General features: G+C 40.1%; 1 protein-coding gene across 2 annotated transcripts in view; it reads left to right on the forward strand.

Moving 5' to 3' along the window:
• PDLIM3 (PDZ and LIM domain 3) overlaps positions 1-12,212 on the forward strand; it is an 82,685-nt gene that overhangs the window by 46,292 nt on the left and 24,181 nt on the right. The window contains exon 4 of one of the 2 annotated variants that reach the window (XM_075347129.1): positions 4,714-4,901. In XM_075347129.1, the coding sequence (XP_075203244.1) occupies positions 4,714-4,901 (188 nt within the window). Of the gene's footprint in view, positions 1-4,713; positions 4,902-7,242; positions 7,311-12,212 lie in introns of both variants that reach the window. The other variant, XM_075347128.1, reaches the window with a different exon arrangement.

A 12,212-nucleotide genomic window follows, 5' to 3' on the forward strand; every position in this document is an offset into this window, starting at 1 on the left:
ATTTCTTTCTGCACCTAAACCTGCAAGAGAAAAAATAAGCAACGTGCGCACAGCACTACCGCAGTCACATTAACTTTGCTGTCATATGGATAGAAATGTGTTTTTTGTCACAAACTGCACAAAAAATGACATTAAAAAAATGCATAAAAAACGCAGTGTGAGCGCACCGCTTAAAACTGACCTGGCAAAATGATTCTCTAGGTCAGTATGATTACGCTGATAACAAACATGTACAGATTTGCTTTATTTAAGTGGTGAAAAAAATTCTGAAATTTAAAAAAAAAAAAAAAGTTTTGCTTGTGTCCCGACATTCCTGGTTTTTGCAGGAGTGCCGTGATGACAGACAGGGGTCTTCAGCTGACCCCTAGCTCATGACATCATGGTGCTCAAATGATCGGTTAGAACAGCACGATCCCCTGCTGGTGAGCATTAACTGCAGCTGTCAGAGATTGATAGCGCCATTTAACAGGTTAACAGCCACGGGTAGCAAATGAGACAAATGATGGCTGATTAATTCATCTATATATAAACCGTATTTTTCAGATTATAAAACGCATTTTTCCTCCCAAAAATTTGGGTGGAAAATGAGGGGTGCGTCTTATGCAAATGTAGCTTACCGGGCGGTGGTGAAGGGTTGCAAGAAGCAGGGGAAATGCTGCGGGCAATGAGCTGCTCTGTGCTGTGGGCGGTGCGCTGCAGGCGGGTGGTGCACTGCTCTGTGCTGCGGGCGGGCAGTTCACTGCATGTGGGTGGTGCGCTGCTCTGTGCTGCATTCGGGCGAAGCGATATGGATGGTGCTCTGCTCTGTGCTGCAAGTGGGCACTGCTCTGCTGCGGGCGGTGCACTGTGAGTTGTGGTGAAGCAAGGGCCATCCTGAAGATGTTGGCAGTGCAGGCTTCAAACAATGGCGCCCGGAGTCGGCGCATGAGCAGATAGAGCTCTCAACTCAAGCTCTCATCGCGTCACCTCCGGCCCTTTGATGTGCCAGCAGCGGACTTAAGGAAAATGGCACCCGATGCTGTCACATGCGTAGATGAGATCTCGAATTGTCAATGAGCCGAGAGCTCAATCTGCGCACGCGCCGACTCTGGGTGCCATTTCTTTGAAGCCTACACCACCGATAGTTCCTGGATGTTCTCTCTGTCTCACAGAGCCGTAAGCATCTGAAACATCCGCCGCATCATCGCCCTGCTCTACCACTGCCCCTGCCTCCTGGGACCCCCGCTGCACCACCGCTGCTCCGGTAAGACACCACCTTTTTTTTTTCACTAAATTTGGGGTGCGTCTTATAATCCGGTCCGTCTTATCAAACGAAAAATACGGTACTATTTGGTTTTGTCTGAGAGATTATGTTGGGCATATTTAGCTTGTATAAGCATTAACATAGAGATTAATTCTCAAGTATTGTTGGGAAGTGTGTTATTTTAACTACCATGAAGCACAATAAAGGCTAGTTTTATTATATCTAATAAAAGTCAAGTTTTCTATAATTATATAATTACATAATGAAAGATTGGTTTATATTATCATTTGGAACTTAGTATTTGTTTCTATCAATCATTCTATCAATAATTCTCACTGTTTCTCCCTCATACACGTATCTGTGATAAGGTGCCACAGCTATAGCTTTCAGGTGCCACAGCTACAGCTTTCAGGTGCCACAACTATAGCTTTCAGCTGCACAACTATAGCTTTCAGCTGCACACCTACAGCTTTCAGGTGCCACAGCTACAGCTTTCAGGTGGCACAGCTATAGCTTTCAGGTGCTGCTCTGCCCTCCTCATGATTAGACCATAGAGCATATATTCCTAATTTATGCCTGTACATGGTTGGATGGTTCACAGGGAGGTAAAACAGTGAGTGCACATTATAAGCTCTGCACAAAACAAGTAACCTTTTCAGCTTGATGCCTGGCCTTCCAAAGTGCTAGATTACATTAGAAACTTAATTATATAACTTATTGCTCCCCTGCACTACACTGAGCCTGCCAATCGTGGAATATGGAATATTACTGAACGCAGGATAATCTAGTGATAGCACATAAAATGCAAAGTAGGGGCATGTTATGAAGGAAATACTGTGTGAGAAATTATTTGTCTATCTTGAGACTTTATAGGAGTCTCAGGATGGAGTTTTGTAGGGATATGAGCGGGCACAGAGAGAGGGAGTGATCTGTAATCTGTGTGGCAGATACAGCTATGCCTCTTGGGAAATATAGTCTAAAAGCACAAAGAAGAGAGCCGTCAGGAAGTTGAGGATGTAACAATAACAAATCACAAGAAATGCTGTAGGGGGCTGAAGGGGAGCTAAAAAGGTAAAAAAAAAAAAAAGTAACAATGGGGACTTAATACAGGGACAGCCAGATGTTGTGTTGGTGTTAGTTACGCTAGTCCACATTTTTTAAGCATGTTAGTATGTTTCCTAAGGCGGGCTTTACATACTGCAACATCGCTAGCAATTGCTAGCGATGTCAAGCGCAATAGCACCCGCCCCCGTCGTTGTAACGATATGTGGTGATCGCTGCCGTAGCGAACATTATCGCTACGGCAGCATCACACGCATATACCTGCTCTGCGACGTTGCTGTGACCGCTGAACAATCTCTCCCTCAAGGGGGAGGTGCGTTCTGCCTCACCGCGACGTCACAGCGACATCACTAAGCGCCCACCCAATCAAAGCGGAGGGGCGGAGATGAGCGGGATGTAACATCCCGCCCACCTCCTTCCTTCCTCATTGCTGGCGGGAGGCAGGTAAGGTGAGGTTCTTCGTTCCTGTGGTGTCACACGTAGCGATATGTGCTGCCGCAGAAACGAGGAACAACATCGATACTGCAGCAGCAACGATAATTGGGAATAGGAGGGCATGTCATCGATTAGCGATTTTGAACATTTTTGCAACGATTCAAAATCGCTAATAGGTGTTACATACAACGACATCGCTAACGCGGCCGGATGTGCGTCACAAATTTCGTGACCCCAACGAGATCGATTTAGCGTGTAAAGTGACCTTAAATGTTAGATATGATCAGGAAACCAAATGTTTAAAATTTCTGACATCACAGCTTTTCTTTTTGTGCAAATTTTTAAATATTGATAAACTTCCCAATGTTTGAAAAGATCAGTGACCAATGTGTTAAATGTCACACAATAATGTAGAATTTTTCTATATTTGTGCCAATTTGATGTTGAAATACATTGACAAATATGGTACTTCATGCCAAAAGGTTATACTCCCTTTTCTTGTCATTTTTAAGTTTTGACATAACAACTAAAATATGATATATTAAATGGCATGAAACATTTATAAATTTCACATAAGCCTTTTTAATATGAAAATTTAGAGTGCAAACACAATGACAAATGTCCCCCAATGTCCTTTCTACAAACTAATAAGGTTTTGTGATTTGCATATGTTTTGTTATATTTGGATCAGAGCTAAGACAGGGGTTGATAACTTTATGAAACTTTGGCCTCCTTGGTGGTTTGATGAAGCTTTTAACCTGTTGGATTTAGTTGTGAACATTCTTTGGACATTATTTTACATTTTCTATGCAATGTGATCCGAAAATATCTAGTGATTGCTAATATATTTGTAGTTTGTGTCTACATTTATATTAGAAGAAAGTGTTAAAATTCTTTTAAAGGCAATGTATCAGTAGGACCCTTCAAGCCATCTTTATTTAGGTCCTTCAAAGTTGCATTAAATGATACCGTTATATCTGTAATCTGTTGTGTTATCCCAGAGATCTATGGGCCGGACATAGATCTACCTGAGAATCTGCCTCCAGAGTTTACTTGAAATAAAAGGGGGTGTTACTAGTGTGAGTCATGTAACGACTGACACTTTGCCTATATAATCACACATAACTCTGCATGAGATCAGAAACAACAGTACAGCTGAGCTACTATAGTACAGCCGAAGTGAACTTTGTCTTACTACAAATATTTGCAGCAGCACGTGTCCTCTCATAGTGCTGTCAGCTCTGCTGAACAGCTGTGCCTGATTATACCTAACATAGTTGAGCCTTGCCTCATTATAAACACATTAGCAGTTGTCCTCTCACACTGCTGTCAGCTCTGCTGTACTGCACTTTCCCCACACTGGTTGCCTATGAGATTGAAGCTGAAGCACTGTGAGAGGACAACTGTTTTTCTAATGAGACAAACTTCAACTTTACTGTGCAGTGTTAGTTCTGCTGTACTGTGTTAGTTCTGATATCACCGCAGAGCTGTATGTGATTATGAGAGCAGACTATCAGTCATTACATGTCTCACACTGTTAACGCCCCCTTTCATTTACAATAAACTCTGGATAAAGATTATCAGGGAGATCAGTGTTCAGTCCATAGATCTTAACAGCTCATTTGTTATAAGTAAAATGTGAATTCCTCCGCAACAAGACATTAGATCGCAGATATCAAAGTATCATTTTATTTGACTTTTTATGATCTGCAAGCCCATATACACAGCTTATGGGAGTTGATGCTGCCAGATTCCCATATAGAGAACTTTAAAGTTAAACATAATTTTATTTACTCTCCACTATCTAAGCTATCTACAAGCTACTTGGGGGTTCATCGTTCACAAAGTAGATAATTATTCAGAACTAATATGAGCATGCTATGTTTATGTGTGAAATATAACTGTTGGTCATTTGCTTGTGTGTTTAATCCGCATGAATTGTCGTTTGGTGTGTTTTATCCAAATGTACGCAGGAGTTCAAGCCTATTGGTACAGCTCATAACAGAAAAGCACAACCATTTTTAGCTGGTGCACATATTGGTGACAAAAAGCAGGTAGTGAGTTCTTCCTATAATACCCCAATTGGACTATATTCATCTGGCAACATTAAAGATGCCTTCCATGGACAAATGAGAGGTCTTATTCCGAATGCAGATCAAATGTGAGTATGCATGCAAAGACAATGTTGTGCTTAGTAAAAAAAAAAATAAAATCTAACCATTGTGACCAATGATTTGATCAATCCTAAACTCCTACTTTTATGTATCTTAAATGTCAATTAGATGTGTGATGCAAATATAACTGGAGAAGGTTGAAATTCTTATCATTTAACTGATGATCATTGCAATGGTAACTCACAACTGGGAAACAATGTCAGACAAGTGTTTGAACACTGTGCGCAATATTCGCTTTGGTCTAGACAGGTACGGTAATCTTATTTAGCATTCGACTTTCCACTTCTTTTTGCCAGTCAAATTGTTAATTGAGCGAAAAATCTTCACTTACATTATACAATTTGTGAAAGTTGAACAAGAGTTTTTTTCGCTCAAATGAATGATTTCATGCACGCTGAGCGTTTTTGGACACATTGTTCCACCCAGTCACATTACATAATTATTGTGAATGATGGATTGTTAGAGTTAAAATCTGACAGATCGGCCAGTCTAAATGAGCCTTATCATATTATGTTAGTTTTGGCTTATGGGTTCTTTAAAGGGAAGATACCATCAGAAAATTACCTATTGATTTTTCTGTTAAATTTATTATTCAGTTAAATATATTTGTAATTTCTATATTAAAAAATCACAATATCTATAAAAGTAAAAGAAAATGTGCTTTTTTAACTTTGGTCACTGAGGCTTTTTTTATAGACTCTTTTGTGTTTCAGGAAACAACATACGTATGTACATAGCTACAATAGTGAGAAATCGACCCTATATTTTGTATTGAAGTGTCTAATGAGAGAGTGCAAAGGCCATTGTGAAAAGAGGGGAAGCAGGATCAGGGTTATTGTGGATCTTGTGTTATCTGTTGTGTATTATCTGTCATTATAATCCTGTCCATGATGATATGAAGCCTTGCTAAAAACTATTAAGGCCCAGTCACACTAAACAACTTACCAGCGATCCCAACAACGATACAACCTGATAGGGATCGCTGGTAATTTGCTAGGAGGTCGCTGGTGAGATGTCACACTAAGCGACGCTCCAGTGATCCCACCAGCAACCTGACCTGGCAGGGATCGCTGGAGCGTCGCTACACATGGAAGCATGCTGCGCTTGGTAACTAAAGTAAATATCGGGTAACCAACCCGATATTTACCTTGGTTACCAGCGCACACCGCTTAGCGCTGGCTCCCTGCACTCCTAGCCAGAGTATACATCGGGTTAATTACCCGATGTGTACTCTGCTACGTGTGCAGGCAGTAGGGAGCCGGCTTCTGCGGACGCTGGTAACCACGGTAAACATCGGGTAACCAAGAAGCCCTTCCCTTAGTTACCCGATATTTACCTTCGTTACCAGCGTCCGCCGCTCTCACACTACCAGTGCCGGCTCCCTGTTCCCTGCACTCCTAGCCACAGTACACATCGGGTTAATTACGCGATGTGTACTCCAGCTACGTGTGCAGGGAGCAGGGAGCCTGCACTGACAGATGAGAGCGGCGGACGCTGGTAACGAAGGTAAATATCGGGTAACCAAGGAAAGGGCTTCTTGGTTACCCGATGTTTACTGTGGTTACCAGCGTCCGCAGAAGCCGGCTCCCTACTCACTGCACATTTAGTTGTTGCTCTGTCGCTGTCACACACAGCGATGTGCGCTTCACAGCGGGAGAGCAACAACTAAAAAATGGTCCAGGACATTCAGCAACAACCAACGACCTCACAGCAGGGGCCAGGTTGTTGCTGGATGTCACACACAGCGACATCACTAGCAACATCGCTGCTACATCACAAAAGTCGTGCCTCAGCAGCGATGTTGCTAGCGACGTTGCTTTGTGTGACGGTACCTTTACTGAAAGACAGAAATTCTAATTCTAAAGATGCCCCAGTATCCAGAGCAAAAATTGTAAGAATATATATTATATATATATACACTGTGTACTGTGATTTTTTAAATTGCATGTATACATGTAAAACAAAAGAACAAAGACCTAGATTAAACAATGGGTTATTCTAATGATAGCTTACCTTTAAAGGAAAACCAATAGATCCTTTTTGTCTCAAGGTTATGTTAATTGTAAAGATGGAGTAGTTCTATCCTTCAAAAATCATCTGTACAAAAAGATAAATGCAGTTGCTTTCCAGGATACTTAATTACCAAAGCACTAAGTTATTTGTATGTAACTTTTCTCATGGGAAATTATTGGTAGTCTTTACAATTGAAGTGCGGATATCTAATTTTTACCCTTGATTAATCTCTGAAAAAATATGCATTGATCATTCCTGATTTGAAATAATATATCCTTTATGGTTTACATTTACAAACCATTTTTTATCCTGCAGGATTTGGGATACTTTGAGCACAAGCATAATATCAGGCCTAAGCCTTTCATACTTCCAGGCAGGACCAGGTTATGATCATTTGAATTCTTTGTGTTGTATGCATGCTACTAAATAGTATTAAATTACTAGTAATATATTTGTGTAAGCTTCAAGATTAATTTGGCAAATATAGAGGTGAAACACAGGATTTACATTCAGAAATATAATTTATTATATAGAAATGAAGATAAGATATACTGTAAAAATGACACATAATAAGCATAAGTAGCTAGAAAAAATGTTGAAAAAGATACCTTTATAGTATATGCAAAACTTAAAGGGGTTGTTCAAAACTAGGACAACCCCTTTTGATTCCACATGTTTAGCCCCAATAAAATTATAAAGAATATACTCACCTCCCGCTCCGGCGTTGTTCAAGCGTTGCTGGGGCTCAAGTGGGGGTGTGACATCACGTGAACCCCGCGTCCAATCAGCAACCCATTTAAACATGTTTTAATTGAATGCTTGCAAACAAGTAAATTCAAATACTGCAAGCCAAAAATATATATATAAGTATTAGGCCCCTTTCACACATCAGTTTTTTGCCATGAGTCACAAAAAACGGACTGATGCCGCTGGATCCGGTTTTTCTCCATGACTTGTATTAGTGACGGATGGCCTCACATTTCATCTGTTGTTCGATGGATCCGTCGAAAAATCGGAGACGACGGCCAAAGTAGCGTTTTTTGTGTACATCGAAAAAACGGACAGTGACAGATCTGTCGCTGTCTGTCGTTTGGTAGAATGGAAGCCTATGGGCACAGGATCCGTTGTCATCTGTCAAATGATGGTATACGGCAACGGATTCCATTTTTTTTTTAACTGAGCATGCTCCAATTTATTATTTAGCCCCCAGCTAGTTGGATCCATCGAAAAACGGATCCGTCGCATCAGTTTAGCCAAAATGTGCAACGGATCCGTCGAGAAAACGGATTGTGACAGATGGCAAAAAACTGATGTGTGAAAGGGGCTTTACACACAAGGGCACATACAAAGTAAAGTCACTGGCCACACTGAATCTAGCATTTGTATCAGTTATTTTAGTTTAATCATTATATGAGTTTTTCACAAGATTACAAGACTTTTTGGATCCTGAAAATAGAATCAGATCCGAAAAAAATAAAACATAAAACAACTACAACAAATGCAGATTGATATCATTTTGTCCATTTAGAAAAAAAACATACAATATGGTAACTTGTACTTTTCTGAGCATTTTAACAACAATGAAAACAATTACAGATGTATGGTAATACGACTGATATGTTGTCCTATTGCGGCATCATACAGAAGCACACTGAGGGCCTACAGCGACTCTACAGGGTCTGTGCTCTCTGATTTGCATAAAGCATAAGGAAAGGGTTACACGGGTCATTATAAGTCTCTAAGGCAGTGTCTACATAAGGTTTACATTGCTCCTTCATAGCAGGATCCTGAATTAATTGTTACATTTAAATAGAAAACTAAAAAGTGGATTAGGTTACTGCATATGACTACTACCCTGAGCCAACAATACTGGGGAGGAAGACAGAAAGAGAAATGTGTTTTTCAGTGCTATTTCTGGTGATCGTTAATTTCACTGGATATAGAAAAATGGTACTATCAATATAAAAAATCATTTAATGGCGTGTCTTTTAGAATTACACTAAATGGCGTAACTAGAGTTTGATGGGCCCCGATGCAAAATTCAGACCTGGGCCCCCCCACCTCCATCCCCGCCCCCCTCGGGGTGCAGGATAATTATGCTGACACTTGGTTCTTTCCCTCAGCACCCAGCTTTCCCATACTCAGATATCCCAATATAATATCCGATATTATAATGCATCTCATAGCCCTCCATATATTATAATGCACCCCCATAGTCATCCATATAATATAATGCATCCCCCATAGTCATCCATTTATTATAATGCATCCCCCATAGTCATCCATATATTATAATGCATCCCCCATAGTCATCCATATATTATAATGCATCCCCACAGTTCTTTATATCATATAATGCATCTCATAGTCCTCCATATATTATAATGCAACCCCCATAGTTGTCCATATATTATAATGCACCCCCCCATAGTTATCCATATATTATCATGCACCCCATAGTCATCCATATATTATAATGCATTTCCACAGTTCTTTATATCATATAATGCATCTCATAGTCCTCCATATATTATAACGCAACCCCCATAGTTGTCCATATATTATAATGCACCCCCCATAATTATCCATACATTAAAATGCACCCCCCATAGTTATCCATATATTATAATGCACCCCCATAGTCATCCATATATTATAATGCAGCCCCACAGTTCTTTATATCATATACTGCATCTCATAGTCTTCCACATATTATAATACACTCCCCATAGTCCTCTATATATTATAATGCACCCCCCATAGTTGTCCATATATTAAAATGCACCCCCCATAGTTATCCATATATTATAATTAATCCCATAGTTATCCATAGATTATAATGCATCCCCATACCCCTTCATATCATATAATACACTACCCATAGTCTTCGATATATTATAATACACTCCCTATAATCCTCCATTTATTATAATGCACCCCCCATTGCAGCTTAGGTATCCATGGTTACGACCACAAGCAACTAACTGATTAATTAACTGTCACTATTTGAGTGGAGGTAACCATGGACACCTAAGCTGCAATGCCCTGCACATTAGGTAAGGCTACTTTCACACATCCGGTTTTTGCTCTGCGGTATAATACGGCGCTCTGCAGAAAAACCACAACTGTTTTTTTTTCCGCCGGTTGCGGGTTTTTTTTGCATAGACTTACATTAGTGCCGTATTGTGCCACATGGGCTTGCGTTCGGTCCGGTTTTTGCCGCCTGCGGCAGATTTAGCCGATGCCGCGGCCGGATGGAACGTTCCCTGGCACGTTTTTTGCTCCAGCAAAAAAAACGCACCGCGCCGAATCCGGCCGCTGCGGTGCATTTTTCAATGCATGCCTATGGACGCCGGATGCGGCGCGATGCGGAAAAAAACGCATCCTGCCGACGCATGCGGTTTCTTCCACTGCGCATGCTCAGTAGCGTGCCGCAACCGGAAAAAAACGGACGGGCCGCATGTAAAAACTTATGCAAAGGATGCAGTGTTTTCGCCGCATCCGTTGCATAGGTTTCACAGCCGGATTGAGTCGTAGTGCTCAAACCGGATGTGTGAAAGTAGCCTAAGAGACATTGCTATATCAGGAGAACTATTTTACATTTCTAATTGGAGGTATTTGCTATGATTATTATTATTATTACACTTACTACATATTGTGATGGTATCTTGGAGATGGGAATACCCTTTAATGGCGGCACTGCAAAAATATTGTGTGCATAAAACGTGTTCCCATATTTAGAAGCCAAGTACAGAAAATGGATAAAAAAAAATCTAGGATTTTACTGATTAAAATTTATGGTCATAGTATTATATTTACATGAGGATCGTTCCTATTTTTACTATGGTTACAAATATCATGTAGTTTATGGTCTTTAATAACTAGCATCTACATGTTAAAAATGATCCACACAATGGTTGAATTGAAAACAAATCTTTCCATGCACAGTAAGGTTAGAAAAAAAATTAAAAAAAATTAAGAGGAAAGTGCTAACAACTTGTGCAACACTTTAACTAAGCTGTCTAATGGCAATTTAAATGTCAGAAAGTGTCCTTATTATTTGTACATTCAGGCCCCGATTCATAAAGACCCGCAATTTTCTTGCTGATTTTGATTAGGAGACGTGCTGCAGTCAGACACTCATTAGCTCGCACATGCCTCTTAATGAATCAGGAGTAGCGTGTGTCTCTGTCCACCCGTCTTATCCCAGGCCCTGACAGGAGTAAGCTTTCTGGCATAGGGAACACCACAGCTCTTCATAAATTAAACTGGGTGTGGTGTCACACAACAGCTCCACCAATTTTGGCAGAGCTGGGAGAAAGGAGTGTAAAACGCAAAAAGTCGCCAATTTTTGCCCAACTACAAGTTGCGGTAAAAATATTGTAACTATGCAAAGCAACTTACGCCAGAATTCTGTCAAAATTGCTCTGATGAATTGGGAGCTATGTGTGTAGAACATTTCCATCACTAGTAAGGTTCATTCACAATTTTTTTCATCTGCATGTCTATCTGATCACTCAGAAATATTGGTGTCTCTATTGCTTACAAATAATAATACTAGAAAAACTGTGCATAATTCTTAGACTTTGTGCACATTACCAGATGGTGCAGAAGTGCAAACTGTACCTTTGTAGTTCCATGTGGTGCTGTATTTTTAGGAATTCATATATGGTGTTCTGCAGGAGTATATGTAGAATGACAAAAATACCTTAAGGCTATGTGCGCACGTTGCGTCGGTGTACCTGCAGTTTATTCTGCACGTTTTCCTTCCCTTGGTTTTTGACCAAATGGCTTCTGACCATTTTTTAGCGCTAAAAACGCATGCGTTTTTACCGCGTTTTTAGTGCGTTTTTAGCGCTTTTTACCTGCGTTTTCACCTGCGTTTCTGCAGATGCGTTTTTGAGATCAAGACACTGAGAAATAAAGTTGAAATAGTCAAAAAGATTGAAAAAAGAGAAAAAAATTATAAAATTAACTTTTAATAAAATTAAATGGGAAATTATCAATTTAAATGTAATAATAGCGGTTATGCACATTTTAACATAAAAATAGCTAAAGTTTATTATTTTTTAGCATTTAAATTTTCGGTTATTGTGTGTGTGTAAAGGAACATTAGAACCCATTAATTTTATGCCAGAAAAGCATGCGTTTTTGGAGCCAAAAACGCAGTTGAAAAGCAGGTAAAAAGCATGAAAAACGCAGGAATTGTGATTTTGGTTGCTTTTTGCCATTTCTCATTGACTCCAATGTTAAGGAAACGCTGCAGAAATGGCAAAAACAACTGA

Source organism: Anomaloglossus baeobatrachus, chromosome 1 (genome assembly GCF_048569485.1).
Source record: "Anomaloglossus baeobatrachus isolate aAnoBae1 chromosome 1, aAnoBae1.hap1, whole genome shotgun sequence".
NCBI lineage: Eukaryota > Metazoa > Chordata > Amphibia > Anura > Aromobatidae > Anomaloglossus > Anomaloglossus baeobatrachus.